The 24,901-nt window shown below is 37.3% G+C and overlaps 1 protein-coding gene across 3 annotated transcripts in view; it reads left to right on the forward strand.

The window, feature by feature from the left end:
* USP25 (ubiquitin specific peptidase 25) overlaps positions 1–24,901 on the forward strand; it is a gene marked incomplete at its 5' end in the record, with an annotated part of 93,713 nt that overhangs the window by 64,347 nt on the left and 4,465 nt on the right. The window contains 14 exons of one of the 3 annotated variants that reach the window (XM_080613035.1): positions 396–544; positions 4,351–4,478; positions 5,231–5,326; positions 5,627–5,788; positions 7,547–7,755; positions 8,460–8,530; positions 12,139–12,367; positions 13,388–13,585; positions 14,246–14,385; positions 16,514–16,627; positions 18,510–18,605; positions 21,990–22,168; positions 22,961–23,039; positions 24,111–24,190. In XM_080613035.1, coding sequence (XP_080469161.1) covers positions 396–544; positions 4,351–4,478; positions 5,231–5,326; positions 5,627–5,788; positions 7,547–7,755; positions 8,460–8,530; positions 12,139–12,367; positions 13,388–13,585; positions 14,246–14,385; positions 16,514–16,627; positions 18,510–18,605; positions 21,990–22,168; positions 22,961–23,039; positions 24,111–24,190 — 1,930 coding nt within the window. The remainder of the gene's footprint in view (positions 1–395; positions 545–4,350; positions 4,479–5,230; positions 5,327–5,626; positions 5,789–7,546; positions 7,756–8,459; positions 8,531–12,138; positions 12,368–13,387; positions 13,586–14,245; positions 14,386–16,513; positions 16,628–18,509; positions 18,606–21,989; positions 22,169–22,960; positions 23,040–24,110; positions 24,191–24,901) is intronic. The other 2 variants (XM_080613036.1, XM_080613037.1) reach the window with 2 other exon arrangements.

Genomic DNA, 24,901 nt, shown 5'->3' on the forward strand with positions numbered 1-24,901 from the left:
CAAAGGGCTGTTTCATGCCAGCAATTCCACTGACTTTGCTGATACAATGTAGAGTTGTATTACTGAGCTGCTATTTGCAGGAGAAGGACTTTGATTTATATGTGTAAAATTTCCCATACATTTGTGGTGTCAAGTCATCTTGAGTTTTGCTTGTTACCAAGAGATGCAAAAAAAATATAAAAAATACGGGCTGAAGAGGAAAATATAGTAATTTTCAATATTAGATTCAAGTGACTTTCTCTAGTAACTTTTTTTCATACATATAATTGAATTGCTCAATAACAAAATGTGGGTATTGTTCAGTAGACTAGGCAAGATGACCTATGAGTGTTAGGCTTTTTTTAAAGGCAAAATTTTGTTCCTAAAACCTTAACTGTTTAATTTCTTATGTGAAGGTAAAAAGTTTGAAAACACAGAGATGTTTGGCCAGTATCCACTCCAGGTTAATGGCTTTAAAGATCTGCATGAGTGCCTAGAAGCTGCAATGATTGAAGGGGAAATTGAATCTCTCCATTCAGAAAATTCTGCGAAGTCTGGTCAGGAGGTGAGTTAAGTTCTCCTGTGGGCTTCTCTTGGGGGGTGCTGCAGTGCTCTTTAATTTTCACTGGGATTTGTGGCTGTTTACATGACCTGCTGCTGTGTTAGGTTCAGATGCCTGACAGAACTGGGTTGTTAATCCGAGGGGTTTGTATCTCTCTGAGTATCCAGAGTATCGTCTTTTTAGATTTGTCATAAGACACAAAGTTCATGCTTATTAAAAGCTGGCACAATCAAGTGCTTACAGTGGTAATTTGGAACAGGCTGATTCCCACCTGTTGCTGATATTTGATCGCCAGAGGGGTCATGAGTGTAATGTCCTGTGGTAGCTGACTACTGCTGACTGACTTGCTGCCCTGTGCTATGCTGTAAAGAGAACCATGAGCTGTGTATTTGACCATTGCTTCAGAGCATTGTTGTTATTCCTCTTTGCCTGTCTTGTAACTCCTCAGCACCCTAGCCTTCTTCCCCTTTTTCTGATGTTTCCCAGCATCCTTCCCTTTGCCCCTTACCCCCCTTGCAGCAGTGGACAGGTAATTCTTGTTCTGTGGGCTGCTCTTTTTCCTCAGAGAGCTTGCTCAGAGGGGCTGCCAAATGTCAAAGCATGCTGAAAGCGTGAGTGGATGGATTCACATGAAGCCCCATTAAGAAGTGGGATGTGTAGTGTGTAGTGTTGGGGTGAGATGATAAACAAGAGAAGTCACAGATTTACAGAAAAGAGGTAGTTGGATCATTGGTGACTGTAGAATGAAGAGGGAGGGTATGCTCTGAAATGTCTCTTCTTATTGCTGGCATGTATGTATATGCCCCACATTTTTCTCTGGCAGAGCTCTCTCTAACAACATGTACATTATTGATGTTGAAATACAGAAATTCCCATTGCCTATGGAAGCTAAGCTGCTTTTTCTTTAGGCAGTTGTTCATGTTTCATCACAGTTATTCTAAAGATGTGAAATCTTAGGGGATTTCTTTTACTTAAGTAAAAGGTTCAGGTATAGTTTCTTCCTTGATGTCAGTCTTTTGCAGTGATGAAATTTTGCTTTCTTTAGTCATATCAACATACGCAAAGGGTTTTATTACTAAGCCTAGTGACGTACCCTGAAATCATCCTCCAGTCTAAATTTCTATTTCCGATTTTGTGTTATCAACAGAAGTTTTATAGTGTCCCTTTTGCAGTTCCTTTTTCTGGTCAGCTATTGCTGATTGAATATTGATCAACCAAAGTGGATGTCAACAAGCATTTTCAAATGTATTTACACATCTTACTGGATGTGTTCTTCTTTAGCATGATGTTTCCATTTTATTTTATGGTGGCTTTTTTTTATTCCAGCACTTGTAGAAATGTCTTATTACAGTGAGCATGTTTCCTGAAATATAACTGAAAGGAAAAAAAAAAATCTCTTAAATATCTTGGTAAGATACAAAGCTCAGTTCCTTTATGCAAGTTGAAATCTTGTATGTACCTAATACAGGAGTACAGTTGTTCATCTTACGGACTGAAGAATGTCTTGCAGTTAAAACCTGCGTGCAGTCATGCATAAAATGTCAGTTCAGTTATAAATGCTTGACTAGACATGTCAGACTATTTTTATTGCTTTGTTCTGATTTTGAGGGGTTTTTTTCACCTGTAATTTCAGTGTCTAGAGTGTTAAGATTTGTATTTTGTGAATCTGTCAGGGTTTTAATCAGCTTGGCTTCTTAGCATGTGGAAATGGAAGTAAAATAGTCATATGACAGATTGACAACATTGGCAAAACAAGAAAGGTAATGTGTTAAGTCCAAATTTAGAAAAACATTACTGCATTATTACCAGTGCCAAGTAAATTGATTACATTTCCCTGAACCGAAGTCATTTATTTATAGTGGTTGCTGCTGTTTGTAGTTATGTTTAAACATAATGCCTCAAAGGGGTTACAGGGCACTGAAAAGTTTGGAAGTACTGAAGGAAGATGAATTTCTTCTAGTTTTATCAGAGTCTGACTCTGCTGAACAGAGACTTCAAGTGGCATTCATCCGAGATGGTAGATATCAAAGCTTATAGAAAATAATATTAACGTGGTGGTCGCATGTATGGAAAGATCCTGAAAGTAACATTCTACTTTTTTTCCTCACCATTGCCTTGAATGGGGTATTTAGCTTGTTTATTATCATTATTGTTGCTGCTATTATTAACTATTATTATCATGATGCCTAAAAGCCTCAGCCATGGAGTTTGGTGTCAGCAAGCTAGCTAATGTACAAACAAACAACAACAACAAAAAAAGAGACATTCTCTGTCACAAGGAACTTAAATCCAAATTCAAGAGAAGATGGAGATTGATTGCACATACTTGGAGTTAGAAGATAGGGAAAATGAGAGAATGTTTTTCAGCATCATGGTTGATAAACTTCAGGGCATCAGCAACTTAGTCATCATTAATGAGTTTGGGGGCCTTGCAATGAAAGAGTTTAAGGGGGAGGGGTTTTGGTGTGGCTTTGCTGACTTTAGCATTGAAATCTAGTGCTGCATGAAGTTGCTGCGAGAGAAATGTTATGATCTCCTTTAAAACTGAAAAGGTGATTAGTGGAGGCTAATACAGGCAAAAAAATGGAAGGCAGCTTACTTTGCATGTAAGCAGATGAGAGGAGTGATGCTGAAGACAACAAACAAGGAAAGTTCAACAACATCCTGGAAATCTGTTAGTGTGACAAGGCTCTCTGCACTAAGGCCAGGCAAGAGGAGAAGAGAGGAAACATTGCACTGACATGTGGAACGATAAGAACCTAGACATGAATTTTAGCCATGAGCACAGAAGGAAAAGGCTCTCTTGGAGGTATTGGATGGAAAGACTATTCAAGACATTTGGCTGGATAGGAGAACTTGAAGCAAGCCCCAAGTCAAATACCACATGTGAGTTATGGACAGTGGTGTCAGAAGTATGTGGCAATGGTGTCTGCGACAATCAGGGAAGCTTGAGTGGATGTTTAGTGTCCTGGTTTCAGCTGGGATAGAGTTAATTTTCTTCCTAGTAGCTGGTGCAGGGCTGTATTTTGGCTTTAGTCTAATAATGCTGATAACACGCTGATGTTTCAGTTGTTGCTAAGACTGAATTCATCTTATACCTGAAGAAACCAAGTATGTAGGGAAAGAAATAAGGACTAAAGTTAGACCTCTACTGGATACTCAAAGAAAAGTGGGATAAGGTGATGATAACATGGGTTCATCCATGGACGGATTGACAGTGGTTAGTGGCATGAGCAGAAACTTCAGAAGAGGTTGTTAGTATGGAGGAGATTTAAAGAAAAAGTATGACTTCTACAGAGCCAAGAGAGCTGGTCTCACACAGGCCAGAGTACTCACTGGTCCTGCTTCAGAGTTCACTGGAAACCGAGTGATACCTGGTGAATGAAAGGGTCAGAAACCTGAGCCTGAGGGAGCTAGCTGGAAGAGCACTTGATACAATGTAAACAACCCTTTCAGTGGCATGGGATAGTTAAAAGAGGACAGGACAGTTGGCAAGGCAGGTGGGTTCAAGTGTAGGCCACTTTTAGTCTGAACAAGACAAATGTGAAAGGAAGAAGCCTTTATGCTTGCTCTGCTTTAACACAGATAGTGATAGATGAGTTGGAAAGCTCTGATGCAGCATGGATGACAAATGGTCTCTGTTTACAGTGAAGGGGAAAGATGGGAACTTGTAAAGCTTATGCTGATCCACCCTCTAAAACCAGTTTCTCTTATACCTGTGTCAGTCTGCAGGTGTTGTACCATTATTAATAATGTTCTGCTATTGGAAGGCATTCATTGTGGGGTGTTCTGTTTTTTCTTTTGTTCAGCACTGGTTCACTGAGCTTCCTCCTGTCTTAACTTTTGAGCTCTCAAGATTTGAGTTTAATCAGGCTTTGGGGAGACCAGAGAAGATACACAACAAGTTAGAGTTTCCTCCAATTTTGTATCTGGACAGGTACAGTATAATATTATCAACAGAGTCCTAGTATGAATATAAATTACATCTCATGAGTTTGGTAAAGTTGCTGGTGCATCTTGTCCTTGCTTAAATCACAGTAAATTTCTTTTTTAGCTAGACAAGTTAAAATTTCCATGGGTTTCATCTGTTTCAGAAAATACACATAGATATCAATTTAAGACATACTGCTACATTGTGCCAAAACATTCTTGCACTTCAGTCTTTAATTTATTGCTAGATAGTGGAGTACTCAGGAAAAATACTTTGAATAATCACACTGTTTATGAGTCCAATTGGGAAGGAGGGTGAGAAGTCATCTATTTCATAGTGTACTACATAGACTGCATGGTTTGAAGAGGATTCTCAGCATCAGTGCATGCAGTTTGCATGTTGAGGTGAGATACCGTGATGCCTTTCAGTTAGATGCTGAGTATTTATTTGTGAGCCTAATCAATGAAATAGGAGTATTGCTATGTGATTGCCTCCTAAACTATTTAGTTTAGAAGTTTTCTAATACATGTTTGTTATCCATAGTATGAACTTTTGACACTGGGGGGAAAAGGCATCTTCAGAAAGTTGTGGAAGGGAAGGTTTCTTCTCAGTTCTGCTTTACTGCTTAGTGTATTGTAGGTTCTAGAGAGTGTGAGGTTTTTATTAGCACTAAGTGGCATAGCTGATGGGTACAGACCTCAATTTTACTGCTTGGATACTGTGGGCTGACACCTCTTTCTAAATTTCATGTTTTACAGGTATATGCACAAAAACAGAGAAATAACAAGAATTAAAAGGGATGAAATCAAGAGACTGAAAGAGTACCTCACAGTTTTACAACAGAGATTAGAACGGTACTGTAGATAACTGTAAATGAAAATAATATTATGGGCTACATAGAATCAGTCCTTGCAGCTATATACTTTGTATGTAGTTTTTTGCTCTAGATTTCCTTTCTGCATCTCTTTTCTTTTACTATTTTCTTTGGAAACTGTGTCTAAGGGCAGTAATTCTGATGCATGAAACATGTTCGGAAAGGGTTTCTTTCTTTAATTGCAGTCAACCAGAATTTTTTTTTTTTTTTTTTTTTTTTAATTTTTGATTTATTGTTTGTGTATGTGAGTCATGGCATTAATACGTTTTATGGTTAACAGATATTTAAGCTATGGTTCTGGTCCTAAACGATTCCCCTTGGTAGATGTCCTGCAGTACGCCTTGGAGTTTGCCTCCAGCAAACCAGTGTGCACGTCTCCGGTTGATGACCTGGGTGCTAGTGCCCCTGCCAGCAGCACGCTGCCAGCCCAGACCCCACCCAGGTAAGAGCTGCCTCCTCCTGCTCTCCCAAGGCAAGAGGCCAGTCATCCCCTTGGTGCAAACCCAGCCACTGAGAGACGGGGGGGAAGCTTACCTGCCATGCTCACCGGTTTAATGCAGCTAGGCATATTCTAAGGCGTAAAGTTTCTGCTCTCTTCCTAGAAGTATTTTTCAGCACAACAGATGACTTAAATAAAACAAAATGTTAATAATCTGGGTTTGTCTCATGTCCTTATAAAAATGCCTTTAGGTGGAGAATTATTATTTTCAAATAAGGCACAATTCCACCTAAAATTCCAAATAGAGATAGTATCTGCAGAAGTCACTGCTTCCTAATAGCATTGTTTAATAATCTTAATTTGGTCAGTGTGTGTGTGCTGCAGAGCTTCAGGGTTTCTGGTGTACTATTAATCTGTTGATTTAGCCTCAGAGTTAAGCTCCTTTTCTGCTTTGCAGCTCACACGTCTCACAGAGTTTGTCAGGAACCTAACGGTCCGACTTTTTCAAAACAGAGTAGCTGAAGTATGAGGGAGATAAAGCTACAGTAATGTCATTTTTCTCATTATTGAAGCTAGTAACTATGACTAACAGTTAGGATTATAACTTAGGGTCAGACTTGGTTAGGTGGACACTGGCAGTTTATAACACAGCTTTTTATATTGTATTTGGAAAGTAGAGTTCTAGGTTCTGGTCCAGTCAAGATGGTTAACTTTGTAGTTCAGACAAGTGAAGTAAATGAATCTAAAAAGCCTTTGAAAGATTTCAGATGTCTTACTGATATAATGTAGAAATCTTGAATTTAAGAGAAGCCAAACTATTAAAAGCTACTGTTGTTTGCATGAAATACAGGATGAAAAGTGATATACTTTGCTCAAACTCCTATAAAAGAAGTTTGTTCTGTAAAAAATGTCAAGTATTAATACTTTTGTCAATCTGTAGAAACACAACAGCGTGTTATATGAAGTGACACTGTCAGCTCTTGATGTTCTCAGAACTTTTTAACCTACTGAAGAGTCCAGGTTCCTTGGCCTGTATCGTGATGTTGTACACAAAGTAAAATGCTAGAAAGGTCTTCAGGTTTTTGTTAGTGTACGATTACATATGGGTGGTCTCACTGATAGGAAGAGAAAAAATCTGTAACAGGTTGTCATTTTTAATATTCTGCTGCCCTTGTAGAATTTTCCTAGTTTTCCTGACTGCTTTGCCATTTGAGTTAGCGGCTGTGTTTGGAGCAAGTTTAGATGGCTTGATGCTAGATTTCTAGTGTGCCGTAAATATCAGAGGTCCTTTTGTTGTTGCCGTTCAGTTAACGTTAATGGTAGGTAGGTGATTTTATGGATTTTTAGGATTTTATCGTCACTGGGCCATAAGACAAGCTGCTCTGATTTTTCAGTTTCCAGTTTCTCAATGAATGTTTCAAACCATAGTGATTATTTGTATGATGTTATTTGAAAGTGTTGAGTAGCATTTCAAGTAAAGCAAACTATAGCTTGACCTATCCAACTCCAATTCCTTTATTTTTGGGAACGGCAGCCAGTTATTGTTGTGCTAATGTGTACCACACCACCAGGTTTCCAGAACTTACATACTAATGCCATGTTGATATTGTAGGTGTCTTCCCTGGATTGCACTGTAGGAAATTATTACCTTTAAAATTTCTGTTTTCAGATGAAAAGCTTATTTTTACAGTGTAGCTTTTAGTTTGTATACATGGTGATTAAATTTATTTTTTTTTAATTTCATGTTTTGAATGAACATAGCACAATAGAGCAGCAGGGACCTTCATCATCAGATGTTCCAAGCACATCTCCTGTACAAAGATCAGTAATACATAAACCATTCACACAATCACGAATTCCTCCTGATCTGCCAATGCATCCGGCACCGAGGCACATCACTGAGGAAGAGCTGTCTGTCCTAGAAGGCTGTTTACATCGCTGGAGGACTGAAGTAGAGAATGATACTAGAGGTAATGCCACAAGCTGAGGAGTGCATTTGCCATTGGAAAGAAGTTGTGGAAGTGGGAGAAATCACCTTAATGTACATGTGTGTGTTGAGTTGCTTGTTTTGTACTTCTAAACTTGCCTCTAGCAAATAGGAAGGGAAGTTAGAGATTGTAATAGACTGAAGGTGTGTGAACTGAAGATGCATACTGGGTGTTGAGTGAGGCATACACAATGTTTCAGTGTGCATTGTACTGGGGGGAGTAGAGTGAAATAAAAGTGTGGTCCATGCCAAAGAAAGTCTCTGCAGTCGTGTCTGAGCTGTCAGTGTGGTACTGGCTGGGCCCATGCTTTGACTTGGTGCTGCAGGGGAGTTTAGGATAGAGTGACCCTTTCCATATGGTAAATTTCAGCAAATTTCTAAGCCAGGGCTTTTTGGAGTGGGTAGAGCTTACAGTCTGTTCTGTTGCTCTGAGGAAAACAAAGGGAATTATTGTTCCAGCAGGGGTGGGCTTGGTTGAGCTCTAGGAAGCTAGCAGCAGCACATTATGAATCACTGTCACTTTTTTATCATCTGAGAAGGTTTAGTGTTTGGCATGTAGATAGAAAAACAGATGCACCAAGTGTGAAATGTACCCTTGTTTGGCTTTTAATGAGATAAAATAAATATGAAGCCACGTGCAGTTATGCAGCCTCATGAAAGAGAGCTTCTTTTTTATTTCTCTTTCAGATTTACAGGAAAGTATATCTAGAATACATCGGACAATTGAACTGATGTACTCTGACAAAACAATGGTCCAAGTAAGTACAATTTCTGCATGAAATAAATCAAAACAAATCCTTTTTGTCACTTTAATGAAGGTTCTTTGATGCTTGAAAATAAAGCAGGTATACAACAATTATATATAGTAGTTTGTGAAATTTCATTAGAAAGTCATAATGAGTTTTGCGAACCTTTTAATTAAGCACAGTCAGATGAAAGGGAACATTACAATGTTTTACAGGTGGCGTACTTGAGTTTAAACAGCTTTGTGATGAAAAGCCCAAATATGTTCTATGTCTGTTCCACTTTCTTGACTTGAATGCAGAAATTTAGGTTTTGTATAACAATAAAATTTTCTCATCCTGATCTGACAGTATTGCTAGGTAATCTTATGGCTTTAAGGTGGCAAAGCATTAGACATAGGAAATGATTATTTTTATACTCAAATGCTTATTGCCTTTCTGTATTGTAACTTACATACTAATACTTAGGAATTCAAGGCTCCTGATTTAAATTTATAGTTAATAATGCCAGTGGGCTTGTTGTTAGTTTGGTTTTGTTTTGGTTTTTTCTATTAAAAAAACCCCTCAAACCCTCTGTCTAGATTTAGTATCAATCAAAACCTTGACTATTAGTCTAAACTGCCTTTTAGGGAGATTCTCATGCTGCGTAATCTGAACAGCATTTTTAAAATGCTTTGCTATGAAGTCATGGCTCCTCTGGTATTTCTTATGTTCACATATTTACATTCACTCACTTTGACAGATTTTAAGCTTAAAAATTACTTCCTCTGTTACTTTGTTAGGAAAAAGAGCTATTTTCTTTCCATGTAAGATGTGTTTAGCTTACAGTTTTCCTTGAGGTGTATCTTTGTTTTGTACATGGCTTGTAATAGTTCCTGGCAACTCTGAACTGTGATGTTAAGGGTTTCAGGCAGACTTGCCTAGATGGCTTTCTTTAGGCTTGCTACTGGCAGGCATTTTCTTTACTGGAATGTTCGTACTGTAACCGGAAGGCTACAGGCTACATATCGTCTAACAGTAAAATGATGTAATTTGCTAATTTCGCATCCAAACAGCCTACCTGTATTGGCTTAGGTGTTACAGCAGGAAATACCTCTGCATGGCGAAGATATGTCAGCAATCATTACAATGGAAAAAGGAGATTACTTAGGAAAGCACCTTGTCCTAGTGCAGTATAATATAGACTAGATGTTTTTGGTTTTGAAACAGAATTCCAGAAAAAGGAGGATGGAAACAGTATATAGATTTGTAGAGGCTGTGCCTGAAAGTAGTGAGGTGTTTTAAGTGATAGTTAGGGAACAAGTAGGTACTGAATCCATTTGAAATTTCAGGGTGGCAGTGAAGGCTGGCCTTCTGCAGCTCAGCCTGTTTTGGCACAATCAGAAAGAGGCAGGTGCATACAGCTGTCTACTTTTCCTTGCCTGACTCTGCAAAGGGCAGTTGGATAGCTCAGTATTGCCCCATTCTATGGGAGCAGTTTCACATCGATGTTTTTCTCTGGATGACGCTATTGTAGCGCTGAAAGCTTTTCTATTGTGAGTCAATAAGGTCTGGGCACATAAAACTAGACTTTTTAAGGAAAGCATATTACATTTGTGGGGTACTTCCTAGTGTTCTTATGAATTACTTAAGAAGCTTTTCTTCTCCTTGTGTACTTTTTGATTCTAAGGATATTATAGTTGCTCATAAAACTGCTGTCAAATTGTCATATGAAATATATTCCCAAAATTCTTATTTTGCCTTGTCCTCCGGAATGAATAAATTTCATCAGCTGTTTATTTGATTATTTCCCTCCTTAAAGAGACACACATGTTTTTCCTATGGGAATTCATTTGATATATCAGCTTTGATATATCTGTTCTGTAGCTACATGTGAAGAGGTTGGTGAAGCTCCATTTCTGTTTCATGAGTAGTAAGTGTAAGCTAAGAAGTTTAACACCAACTATTTACTTGATGTGTTGCCCTGTACTGTTAATTACTGTTGATATAATGGCTTATCGCAAGAGATGCCTGTTGGCACTGGACTCGCCTGTCCGCCAGTCACAGGCCTCTCTGGAGAACCTTCTTGTAAGCTCAGCATGGATGACTGACAGCTGATTCTCCAGAGCTGGAGGAAAGGGTAGGGGACCTCAAGCTGACGCTGTTAGCATGGTTTTAAGTTAAACAATATAAATTCAGCTGGGATTTTAATGCCCTATTTTGTAGTGAGGAAATGTTATTGCCAAAGTCTGAAGAGACTTCACTTACCTTTTATTTATTTATTTATGTATTAATCAGGATCTGTATATATTTATGTGCATATGCATGGGCTCACAGTCATTTTTAAGAAGGCTTTCACACTGCTATGGTAAGAGATGCTAAAAACCCCAGACCATTCAGATTTAAGGACTTGCTAAAATTTCTTCTGTGTGTGCGTCTTGTGCTTGGGAGATTTTACTGTGCGTTTTGGTCTCTGGGATGACAGACTCTTTGATTCCAGCTGCTGTGCTTTCAGTCAGCTTTATAGTTCAAGGAAGGTTGCAAAATCTCCAGCACTTGCATATAGCCTGGAAAAGAATGATCAGGCTAAAAATAACTTCAGGGAGTTGATGAAGTCATAGTTAGATGTTTATTTACAGTTACTAATTATTGTGGTGCTGAGATATTTGCAACAAATATTTAGTGGACCTTGTGTAAAGTAGACCATTTATCTACATTCCAGACTGTGACACCAGTAGAAGATGGTTTCAGGGTCTTCATCCTAGCTGAGCTGTTGTCATTCAGGCATACTGTGCATAGCAGGAAAGATCAATTTTCTCTTTTATGTTGTGTATGCAGTTTTAGCAAGTTAAAATGAGCAGCATGTGCTTATTAAGTAAGGAAGCACTGATACATTCTGCTTCTCTTTCCCTCAGATTTCTAACTACTTGCATAGAAACAAAGTTGCCCATTCTTCTTGCTTGGTAATGAACACATGGGATACTTTTTAGGTTGACCCTAGAAACTGGTATCTTTCTTCTTTCCTTCCGAAGGAGGGAGGTCCCCTTCGTGTGTTCCATGCTTCTCTCAGCAATGCTTTCACTGATATGGTTAAAATACTGGAAAACAGTTGTATTCCTATTCTACTGTAAAAATTTTACATTTGGATAATGGAAGTATTCAACTCCCAGATATTTCTTAAAATAAACTCTTGCTGGCACATAGAAAGCACAGAGTTGTTTACCTTGAATTTGCATATGTCTTTCCAGACTTCAGGACAAGTTTGTAAGGTCAGAACTGGCACAAATCATGGACACTCAAGGCTGACATATTTGAGGGTTTCTGTAGATACAAAGAAAGTGGGAATACTAAGGAATTAAGAGAATGCCTGGCAGTGAAGGCAGCAGAGTAGGCATTTATGCTCACTAGTGTTTTTAAGATCTCTTGTAATGAGTAGCAGTAAGTAAAATAGTTCAAAGTCCTTATTCTTAGTGGGTTGGTAGTTTTACGGTTTTGGATTTCCTTTGTGTTGTCTTTTGATCCTATTTCATCTTATTTTTGTTACTTTTATTTAATGTAGCTATTATCTCTGACAAGTAGTAGGAACTAAATGCTTGTAAGAAGAGTTTGACATTTTTGTGGTTCATTTTGGGTTTTTTTTTAAGGTTCCTTACAGGTTGCATGCTGTGCTTGTTCACGAAGGTCAAGCTAATGCAGGACACTACTGGGCATATATTTATGATCATCACCAAAACAGGTGGATGAAATACAATGATATTTCTGTGACAAAGTCCACTTGGGAAGAGTTGGAACGGGACTCTTTTGGTGGTTACAGGAATGCCAGTGCATATTGCTTAATGTATATAAATGATAAGGAGCAATACTTGATACAAGGTAATGTTATGGATATGTTTTCTGCATGATAAAGAATAGCTGAATATGCTGAATGTATTGATAAATGGAGCTTCTTTTGGATGGATTTCCAGATTTTTTAAAAGGGTTTAATAATTGCTAAGGTTCTATTTCTGCTCATTACTGTTAGTCACATTGTTTTCTGTGTGTCGAACAATTGCTCTTCAACTTCTAGATTAATAAATGCCAGTATTTCAGGATTATTAAGACAGTAAAATAAACTATGTTTGCTAATTTATAAACATTCAGCAATTTCTCATTGAAATGTGAAAACCGTGGCCTTACCAGCCACATGTTAACAAAAGTAGTATGTGAATTGGGAAATTTTTTCAGGTCATGTAGTAACATGTAACTATAAGGCTTGTATGGAAGTTTTTGGAGGCGGGGGCAAAGATCCCTTAGCATGAGTTTTGTGGGGCCTGATAATGGCAGCTAGGTTTATGGGCCCTGTTGAGTGGCCGTACCACTCTTAATTAAGTTTGAGGCCTGCTTGCTGCAGGACAATTGCAGGCGATTTATTCCGTAGCATCTGGGGTTCTCTTGCAGAGACCATTTTCAAAGCAAAAAGGAAGGTTACTCGATGTAGCTGGTGTTTTTAGCAGTTGACCTTCCAAATCCCTGTTGGCCTACTCTCCTTCCCTTCTCCTCCTGGCAAGTCATGTTGTGTCCAGCTCTGTGTGGCAGTAGTCTAGCTGTAGTGTGGTTTTGTGAGGTTTTCTTTTACTGGATCTTAACAGTTATAGGGTGCTCATGGCCCAAGAGACTCATCTTTCAAAATGGCAGTGGTGCCTCAGAACATACAATCCAAAGACCACAAGAGCAGTAGTCATGCATCTCAGTAGCAGAGAAGTGACTGACAGATAGTAAAACCAGTTAAAAGTAATACAGTTTTTTGATGCTGTACTGTATGTTTTCAGTAGTTCAGTTGAGGAAATTTGTTGAACATCCTTCCTTTTCCCCTGTTCTTTCTTTTCCTGAAATTTCTATTTCATGTTGGTACAGAGGAGTTTAACAAAGAAACGGGACAGATCCTTGTTGGAATGGACACACTACCTTCTGATCTAAGGGATTATGTCAAGGAAGACAATAAACGGTTTGAAAAAGAACTTGAAGAATGGGATGCAGAACTTGCTCAGAAAGCACAGCAAGAGAAGTTGTTGTCTCAGATACCCAGGGCACCAGCACCCTCACCTGCTCCAGGTTAGCTTCTTCTACTTGTTTATAAAAGGAGTAGAACAAAAAAAAAAATAATTAAAAAATCACTGGCTTTTGTATCTGTTTAAGAAAAAGTGAATTTGTGTCATCTTTAATGACAGCTGTTTTCTTGGTAAGGTAACTGTACTTGAAGTTTAGCCTGGGGATTCGTTTGCATTTTACTTTCTCAATATAAGACGCTATTTATGCTGATCAATTTTATTGTCCTTAAGTGGGGGAAACTTTGAGATTTCTCTTAGACAGAAGAATATAATGTATTGTTAATTTTGCAAACTAAAAATCTGGCACGCAAGTGGCTGTAGGTCATTCCATATATTGGAATGTCCAAGTAGAATCTTATCTTTGTTCCCAGTATTCCCCCATATGGTTGATGAGCACCTACCACTCAAGAGCCTTACTGGGTCTATAGGCAGGATGGGTCTGTTGTTCTTAATATAAAACCATGGGTCCCTTTTTATATGTAAGTGTGCAAAATTACCTGAGACTAAGACTGGTGTAAAGTTTAATTTGTGACTAGTGTGACCTACCCTTCATTTTCTGTGTGGGTTATCTGTCTATGAGACAGTGATCCAAATACAACTAATCAATTCAAAATTTATGCTTACGTTAACACACAAAATTTTCGTCTTATTTCTGTTCACGAAGTTCAAGCAGGAGAACCAGAATATTTAGAGCAGCCATCAAGAACTGATATTTCAAAGCACTTAAAAGAAGATTCTGTGCAAGCGATCAATAAAGCTTTAGCTGAACAAGAAGATAGAGGTCCAGAAGCTATAATGGATACGGTGAGGATATTTTGAAGCTTGAAATACTTTTGCTTTTATTTTGCAAGTAGAAATGGTCCAGTAGCTACTTAAACGGGGTGTGTGTAGAAACTTTGAGCTGAAAATTGCTGTTTCTTCAGAGACTGCCCAACACTAAAGTCCATTCAGAAAGAGTGTACTACAGTAAGGGGTGTAGTAGAAGAAAAATATTTAAATGTCCTCTAAGTGATTTAAGTACTTGTCAAGAGTACAGCATATACTGGAGATATGTACAACTTAGGTCTGTGCAAAATTTGAAGCATGCTTCTGAAGTTCAGGTCCTCATTAAACAAAAGCAGTCTAGCCCCAGATGTCTTTGAAGCCAACAGGAAAGTCCACTTAAAACCTTTGAAAGCAAGGTGGCAGCTTGACTCTTACATGGGATGTGTTTTCCAGTCCTTTCTCCTGTGGTGTCAGGAAAGAGGAGTGCGCTTTCTCTGCTAAACTGAAATCAAGGGCAACAGGGAAACTATTCCAACCCTGGATGAAGAGGCGCTCTACCACTAATGTTTTAGGCTGCTGCATATCTGACTGTTTTGAGTTTTTGGAGTACATAACAGCTTACGGGGAGTCTGTTTAATAGGAGTTACCTCCAGTTGAAGCGGTAGTTGTGAAGATGCCAAACTCATGATAAAATGTTTTGCATGGTGCTATCCTCGTTCTAGGGTCTGTGGGCATCTATCCCAGTGGATTGGGGAAGAATCTTACAGAATTAATTCTACAGATCAAGTGTTTTAGTTCAGGCTAGTGACACTGCACAGTGATCAGCCTTAGAACTTTACAAGATTGTGGTTGAGAAACCACATGGGGAGCATCATGATAGGCATTAAGAAGCAGGTGCAGGTTGTCTTACTCCAATATTTCCACTGCAGTGTTCTGCAACAAGGTGGATGGCTCTTTAAAAATAAAGCAAACAAACAAACAAACCCAAAACAAACCCCAAACCATGCAAACTCTTTTATTTAGAAACAAATATATTTTAGCTATTAGAATCTAAAGCTAGTTTGTAGCTAATTTGAGGCTACTCTGCTAGTAAAAGCTGCTCTCTGTATACCCAAGTTTCACTTAGGCAGAATTGTGGTTCCTTCTCAGTTTATCAGCATGATCTTTAATCTGTTTCCATATGCATTCTGACATGCAGACATATATTCCTTTCCTCCACTTTCTGTTTGTCTGCTTTAAAAGAAGGAAAGCCAACATCAGACCATGCAACAAACAGGATTGTAGGTTAGCCACCCCATGATCATTTGTGTCCATTTTCTGCCCTTTTGTCCTTTTTCTCTGCCCTTTGACTGCACAATCTTCTTTTGTATTTATATGGTGCTGGATGTAAATAGATACTCTGTGTGTTTCTAGAATCTTTGTTAAAAATGAGACTATTGTAATAGTTGCAGAACAAGTAGCATGGCACTCAGATTAGACTTAATGTTTAAGAACTGCAAATGTTGTAAACTGGCTATTATACAATGATAGACCATAGGAACTGTGATTTGTCTCCGTTATTTAAAACTCACTTAACATTGCAAGAATTTTGGTGACTAGCATAGTTTTCCCCTGTTTTTCTGTGTAGTTGTTCTTCTAAAAAAATAAACCAGTTGAATGTAATGTGCCTTTAAATATATTTTGTAATACCTTGATTGCAAGAGGCTTTTTTCTCCTGAAGTATCAGGGAATGTTAGCCTTTGGCTTGTTGCTATCCCCTTCTATGAATTCATCAGGTACTTCAGATATATGTATTATCTTTTTGGTGAAATGTATGAAAAGAAGTGGTGGGTTCACATGGTTTAACAACTGCCTGGAATTGGTAGTGGATGTTAAAGTTGCAATACTGGCATAGTAACCTCTAGATGGGTGAATAAAGAACAAATGAAGTTGGTTGCTTTTTTTTAATAATTAATGGCTTAATTTTAAAATGTACTTATTAAAAATTAAGAAACTGTAAGTAATTAGAGTATATAAGTGATATATATAATTTTTCTCAGAATTTCAGCAGTGCACATGATTTGACTTGATCAGCGTCAGTTTGTGCCTTTCTATCATTTTCTCTTGTTTTCTGATTATTTAATTTTTTTCCTTCCACTCATGTACTGATGATGGTTTTTTTCTGCAGACAGCTGATAATGCCCCAGCTCAACCAGCTGCTAACCAGCGAGTTGTAGAAGTGGCGATTCCTGATGTAGGGACTTTTGTGATTGAGTCAGAGGAGGGGGGTTATGACGATGAGGTACATTTGATTGCAGTTTTGTGCACCGCTCCTTTTCGGTGCTTTTTTGTGCTGCCTGCCTGATGAGAATTTTTGGCATGTTTGCACATCATGGCACCTAACAGATTCTGTGAAACTAAATGCTTAGTGATTTGTTACCTTAACAATGTCTTAGTTTGTAATGAAATGAGAAAGGAAAGCACTAGCTACTCTAATTGGGCACGCTTTGCATGGTACCATTTACACTGGAGGTGTATATGTCTTTTTAGCTGTGGAAGTTGAGTGTTTGTGTTAGGCCAAATAGCAATTGAAATGCTGGTCCTAGATTGTGGACTACTGTGTGATTTAAAAAATGACAGGATGCCGAGTGATCTTAATGTTTGTGCTTTCTTGTCAGTCCAATAAAGCTACAATTCAAGTTTGATACCTTATTTGCCAATGCCAAGGTTAAGCTTTTCAAATTTAAAGGATCAAGTTACCCATGGTTTAGTGGAAGGTGTCCCTGCCCATGGCAGGGGGGTTGGAACCAGACGATCTTAAGGTCCTTTCCAACCCTAACTATTCTATGGTTCTATAATCCATGGAAATAACCTGGAACTGATATGGCTGGTGGAGCTGACTCTTCCAAAGCTTAAGAAACAAAACTGTAAAGTTCTTGCCCTCCCCCTAAAATCAAACCCAGGATGGTGTGTGTACCTGTTACTACTTGAGGAACAGATATCATCTGCCCATGTTATGCTGAGAAACCAACCTTAACAGATCAACAAACTGTCCTGCCTTGGCACAGTTTACTCCATGTTTGGTTTGGTTGGGGATAGTGTCGTTGCAGCTCATATTCTCATTTGTCTAAGCATGTGTTCTTGGGTGGACTATGGGGAGCTTTTGCTTCCGTAGGCAAATGGGTACTTCAGGTCATTCTGCCCTGTAACTGGGATCAGTTGTAACTAGAAGTATTGGGTGGGGAATAAAATTATTTAATTGACATCTTCACACTGAGTTTGGCTTGTTGTTTTCCCCACTGTTGTTCCCATACTTTTCTCTTTCTAGAGGATGGTGACTTTCTTCCCTATTTCTGTGTTTTGTTTGTAAGTGTATTCACTTGTTTTTTTTAATGTTGTTCTTGTGTGGGAAACCCTTCCAGAAGGTTCAGGGTTTTTTATCTTTAGTTGCTCTGCTAGTTGCTGTGCCAGTTATACCTTAGGCAGGGAGAGAGGGAGTTTTTCTTACAGATAACAAAGAAGAAAGGCCTTCCTGAGTAAACTAGATGTATCAAATTGTTTGTATGCAACTGGTATGAATAGCTGTAAGATATGTTTTATGTTTGGCTTTGTGTTTGTTAAATGTAAGAATTTGTCTGCAAATGCTTCAGGGACCAATTGTATTTTCAGCAATGGGGTTTCTTATTTTGATACTGAAATATGCATAAAATACGGTGGTGTAGTTTGTTATGTTTTTAGTATAATATATATAATAGTGTACAAAAAGTGTGTTCGGTTGATTTTTTTTCTACTTGAAACTGGTGACTGGTAGCACTTATCAATAGGTACTTTCTGATGGATACTAATGCTGAAGGATGCATGTTCCTTTCCTGGGAAGTTTTGACTGTGTAACTTTCAAATTGCTTTTGACATAGTTCTGTTGGGGTTTTCTTGTGGGTTGTTTTTTTTGTTTGTTTGTTTTGTTTTTGTAAGCTTCCTGTAATTATATGTCGTTACAGTAAAAATATATACACATGCCATGACTGACTTGCAGAATGTGTACACCAGATCTGTATTGAAATGTGCCATTTCAATGTATGCATGCATTAAGTTGCATTTTGTCTTGCATGAGACTAAAAGTATATTGAATTTGGTCATTAAAATATTAATCATTCAAACCTTTTACCTTAAATCCCTTGTGGCAGGTCATGCTGACCCCGAACATGCAAGGTATTATCATGGCTATAGGTAAAGCCAGGAATGTTTATGACAGGTGTGGGCCAGAAGCAGGGTTTTTTAAGGTACAACTAACATTTTCAACTTTTTCTTCTCTGACTTTTGTTGTTAGATAAGCTTCTCCCTTCACCCTTTAATGCATATTAGGGCAGTTCCAGCATTTATACATACTCTGATATCAGTCCTCCATTTAGATACTTCTCCCATTGAAAAACAGGCTATCTTCCTGTCAATTCGGCAGTACACTGCCTTGATATTAGTACCTTATATACCTTTCTGCATTTTAGCTTTCTAATCATAGTAGCATGAAATTTAGATATGTATTCAATAAGAATATGCATTGTTTTCCCCTGCTAGTAATAAAACCCATGCCTTTGCTAGACTGTTTGAGACATCAGGGTTTTTTTTTCACCCAGAGATGTTGGTGTTTAGTCATTTGTTATTTATTTCAGAGATGTTCTTGTTTTATACTCCTGAAAAGATTTTCAGTACATGAAAATCACTTTCCTTTGTGTAACTGCATGTATGTTAATAGTATTTATTTATGCAGTGTTTTATTACCAGGAATTAGACATAAGGCTTTTTGTGGTTGCTGCTTTCACAATGATACCAGATTTTCAAATGTGTTAGTCTTCTTAAATATGTAAACTTCTGAGCATTTTTTGCTCATGGTTCTGTCGAATTTTCAGGGTATTAGAAAGGGAATTACTTTGACATGATGTAAAATCCTCTCATGTGATCTGGAGCAGGAAAAGAAGTTTCTTGCTTGTCGTTAAGTAGCAGTCTGGTTTGTTCTTAATCTTAATGATGTAGTTGCATTAGAAGAAATCGTAAAAACCAAAAGAAACAAACAAAAAAAAAAACCCAAGCAACAAACAAACAAAACCCAAGTGAAAATCACCACCACAAGATTTTCAAATGCCTTGGTAAGAAAATCGAAATCTCATGGGTTGGTTTGTTCGTCTGTTTGTGTGGGTTCTTGTAATGGATACCTGTAATGGACCATAACCTAACCCTGTGCCAGCCCTCAGGGAATGGAGAGACACCTGCCATAGCCTCTGTTTAGTGAAATAGGTTTTGTTTTGGATTCAGTCATGGGTTTTTTGCTTTAAATTGATTTTGTGTTTTTCCCTCCAAATTTATTACTTAATGAAAATGTCTTTTGTTGTTGTTGTTGTTGTTTCTGTTAAGTTGAAAAAAACCCTGCTTATTTGGTCAAATGAAACTCCTTACCAGAAAGTTTCTTTGCAGCTAATTATTTTATTTAATATGAAGAGTGTTTTTATAATTTTAAAACAGAAATGCAGTTCAAAAGAAGTTTCTTTTTACTGCTTCAGACTTGTCAACTGAGCCCTGTTTTGATATGTTCTTTGGTCTTTAAAAGTGCTTAAAGATTTTCACTTCATGGGGATGGTATTTTGTCTTTAAGTGGGAAAATGTTCTGACACAAAATTGTTGGAGAGTAGAAAAGTTTCCTCACTCATTTTCTGCTGATTCGTGTTTTCAGTAACTCATAAGGGGTGGAACGTGCTTCATTTTTGAGGAACACAGTATGAATATATGCAGATGAAATTGTCCTACTTTGTAACAAAATTTGTGTTTTGAAATGCGTCAGATGAAATCTCACGTTAGTCCATAAACCTGTTGTAGAAGCTTCTACAATATTTTTTTAATACTGTTATACTCTGGTCTCTTCATGTATTTGATTTTTATAAAGTGAGTTTTTACAGAAAATTGTGGGTTCTTTTCTCTGATGCCTTTATTTTAGTGTAACTTAGATAAAGCCCATTTGATGTGGGTCATTGTTACTGCTAAAGTTTCATTCCCCCTTTAGAGTGAAAAGCTTGAGATGTGACTAATACAAACCCATTAAGATGCTTCTTCATCAGTGACCTCTTCCAATCATCCTTTTTTAAACTTTATAGACAGTTCCTTGCAGAATGTTTGCCTTAAAATTTTTACATAACATTCTCAGTGAGAAAATGAAAGCATGTGATATTTTTTCTGTCATCCGTTTTTCCTATATGCTGTGTAAAGAAATAGTGTTACTTTTTTAATTGTACATAGGATTTCTGAATCTGTAGTAAAACATCTTTTGTTTACATATGTATATAAAATATAGGGCTCGTGTTGCTTTTTTTCCTGCTTCTAAGTAATTATCTGAAAAATGCCTAATAGCAATTGTCTTTTTGTTTCTGACCTACCCCAATAAACAGGGTTTAGTTGCATAGTTGTCCATGTTGGTTTTCTAATGGTAGAACATCTTCTGATGTAAGATAACAGAAACCTTGTCTGTGGCTTTTGATATTTATAATGGGTTCTCACAGACTTCCTTTTTAATGGTAATGCATATGAGTAATATTTAAAAATATTGATGCAGAACATTCTCTTTGGTTTTAAAGTTCTCCCCATGCTCTGTATTTAAGCCTGTATGAATAGCATCCTACCCATGTGTTTAGTCCTGAAACAAAACATGTACTAGTGATGGGAGCCTAAATTTCTCATAGTTAGAAGTCAAGAAGTTACCTGCTACTGCCAGGTATTTTAACATAATGGAATTTGAAATATTCAGAGGGTATTTTGCATGCTTTAGTTTATACTTACATTGCATTGAACTTCGCTAATGTGTGAAGCTACTGTGCTAAGTTATTTGTTTCAAGTTGGCATTTAGTGTTTGCAAACAATCCAATCACCTCCCTGTTTTGAGAGATAAATTATGGAACATATTAACATTTGTTACCATATTTCCAATTATTTTTCTTGTTGTTCTTGTTTAATGCTGTGTAGTTTCAGTGAATCAAATCTAATTGCTATAACAGCAGATGTTCATTAAAATCTAGTGTGCTGGTGAAGCTGGAAAAGTAAATGCTTCTGATGACCTAAGTCAATATTCAGTAAGGACTCTGTCCTGCCCTATAGAAGATCAGTACTATTCGTATTAAAGTATTATTTTCTTTAGAAATCCTACAGTTTGATTTTTTGAAAGATCTTTCTCACTTAGTGTTTCCAAAATCATACATGTTCCTCAAACTTTCTGTAGAATTTTTCATTCATGTATTTGCATTTTAACCATGTATTAGAGGTACTTTTTTTTTAACCTCATGAGATTTGTAAAGTGTATGAAATCTTACACTCTTTCTGGACTGTAAAGACTTACAGAAGCCTCTCTAGGGATTGGATAAACCTTTGCTCAGGGACTGTTTTTGAAGTAAAGGTCTACCTGGGATTTTGGCAGGCTTAGTTGGGGAGAGACAGGAACAGGTTTACCATTTGTTTTTCTGGTTTTTTTGCTTGGGTTTTTTTAACGTAGTTCAGATTTGTTAGAAGTGTGATCTATGGAACTGCTAAAAAATTATTTTTTTAGGCAAGAGGCTATTATCCTATTAGTGTTTACGATGCTTAAGATTTAAAAGCCAAAATGAATAATGCATATTTTTGAAATTATTTAGGCAATTAAATTGGAATACACACGCTTGCTAAAATTAGCCCAGGAAGATCCACCACCTGAATGTGATTATCGCTTGCGTCATGCAATTGTGTACTTCATCCAAAACCAGGCACCAAAGAAGATAATTGAGAGAACATTATTGGAACAGTTTGGAGATCACAATCTTAGCTTTGATGAAAGGTAATAAGATTTGTATGTCTCATTTCCTGTGCTCATGAATGTTCTCTGATGTGTGGAGAAGCCCCTGCATATTCAGCCAGTGTGTGTTTGCTAGTGTGCTTGTTTGGCTTTCTCTTCCAGTTAATGGCTTGCAAGTAGATTTTTTTTTAAAAAATAGCATCTTTATAAAAATCTCTATAAAAAAAGTAAGGAATAAGTTGGGCTTCTATTGGTATGAAATAAGGAGAAGTACTCAGTGTGGTTCATAATTTTGCACAAAGATTTCTGTACTTTCTTTCAAAGCACTGTGCAAGGCTGTGTAATTTGCATTTCCTTGCTGCCCTGAAAGCCGGCAGTAGACAGCAAAGCATTACAAGCTAGATGGGTAACTTACCTGAAAGTAAGAGAGTGTCTCTTTTCCACTAGAAATTCTATCTTTTTTTTTTTTTAAATAAATAAATAAATAGAAAGGTAGAGAACATAATTTCTGTGTAGTGTTATTAGAATAACCTTCTAATGTTACTTTTAAAAGTGAATATTTGGAAATCTAAAGCCTTCTGAATTTTAAATTAAAAATTGGGCAGTGTTGCAATTTAGCAGAATAAAACAAGATGTAATTCTTAGATAGTACAGGTCTCCATCACATGTATTTCAGAAATATGCCCTCTCCTGCTGAGAGCACATTTTTCACAATGTTTTCATACTGGTTTGCATAAGGCTGTAGCTTACACTTTTTGAGGCTGTTGTGTGTATGGATAATATTCTTTGAGAATTTCCAGTAATACTCCATGACTTCTTGTTGCTTTTTGTAAGGTGCCGTAACATAATGAAGGTTGCTCAAGCTAAACTTGAAATGATAAAACCAGATGAAGTAAATATGGAGGAATACGAGGTCAGTATTTTTTATGCTTTAATTTAAATTGTAATGTGAAATAGCTATCAGAAAGCTGAATTTTATCTTCACAAATTTCTTCTTGTCTTACATTGAGAAGTTAAAACTGGTTATTGAACGACCATTTATTTGTGGGAAGACTGCTTTTATCAATTGGTCTAAAGCTGTATTTTTTTTTTCCCCCCACATCTAATTCCAATGACTTGAGCCTAAATAAGTATAATGTATTTTTGTCATTTATCACCATATGAGCCAACCGGCTTTCTCTAGTTAGAAACAGCAACGAAGGAGTGAGGGTGGTCTAAGCCCAGCCTTATGCATATTGAACACTGGGTCACAGCACAGTCACATTTGCGGTTTTCCTCCAGCTGTCTCTGCAGCCATTCCCTTTTTCTGATGAGCAACAGATTTTGTTTGCCGAGAACATACATAACCAGTTTATGCATTTAATTTTAATTCCTCTGCCATTAAAAAAATTCAGAAAGAGAAAACAAGAGCAAATCTCAGACATTAAATACTTGTGACTAATGAAAATAATTAATCTCTCATTTAAAACTAAGTTTGTAGCTGATTTTACAGTGTCACTTTCAACTCTGCATAATATTGTTCATTAAGGACTCTTAACAGTGGATACTTATGTCCTAGGCAGATTCCTGTGCACCACTTAGAATGCTTTCTAACCACTTACAGAAGCTTTCTAACACTTTCTGAGTAAATAACTGAGTGTAATGTAAGAAAGAAGAAAAAGGCTCTTAGCTTCTCAGCTGTTTTTGAGAAGAAAGGGATCTCTTCAAATTCTGACTGTGGTTCTTCAAAGATGCTTTGTGTTCCTTTCAAACGGTAATAGATTCTGTAGAAATTATCTAGAAACAGTTTAGAAATTTAAATATTTTCTTTTAATTGAGGCAGGGCAGATTTAGGCAGGCTTTACACGTGCAGGCCTCCTATGGGGTCCTTAGCACTTACTGTGAGTATTCAGCACTAAGTAAAGTGCGCGTGTGTGTGTAAAAGAAAAGAAAAAAATATTTCATGTTTATGAATGAAGTTCTATATACCCTTTCTTATATGCAGAGATGGCATCAAGACTATAGAAACTTCAGGGAAACAACCATGTTTCTCATGGTAGGATTGGAGTTTTTCCAAAAAAAGAGGTAAGTGTTAGTATAGAACCCAAATGTAGTAGAGCGATTTGAAGGCAAAATGTAACACTGATAAGTAAAGCTCTTTTTTAAATTAAGAATTGTTTAACATGTTCTTCATTTTAATTAAGTATTTATTTGGTCCATTAATGTCTTCAGTCTTGCATCTTCCTCAAAATTTCTCGCAACTTCCTATTCTTCATCTCCATTTCCAATCTCTTACAAGCCATGGACTCTTTTCAGAGCACCCTCCACATGCACCCATATTCCTCTTTCTCTCCTACTTTTAAGTGCTCTGGGTATCCCTAAGTGCTCTGGGTATCCCTCAGCCATAAGAATCTTTCCTCTCTGGAACCACATGTGCACATACATTCATCTGTTTTCATCAGCAGTCACAATTAGACAAGTTAAACCAGACCTCCCTTTTGGGTTTGTTTTTTTTTAATGGGTCTTCCCACAGAAGCCAAGTTTTTCCTTCTGCATTTATCTGAGCCAAAATTCCACCCATGAAGGGTTTTGAAGGTCAGGAAGAAAGAACACATATGAGGAAAACTATCATCCATAACTGTCATAGTTGTAGCTGATTCTTCTTAGCTCCATGAGGCAATGGTGATTTATTCCCTGCTCTTTTTGAACCGAGACAGAAATTATGGCTATATAAAATTGGTGACATTTATGTACTTAATGTACTAAACCTAAAATTTATTCTCTGATCTACAAATG

The sequence above is a fragment of the Psittacula echo genome (genome assembly GCF_963264785.1).
Source record: "Psittacula echo genome assembly, chromosome: 3".
Lineage (NCBI taxonomy): Eukaryota > Metazoa > Chordata > Aves > Psittaciformes > Psittacidae > Psittacula > Psittacula echo.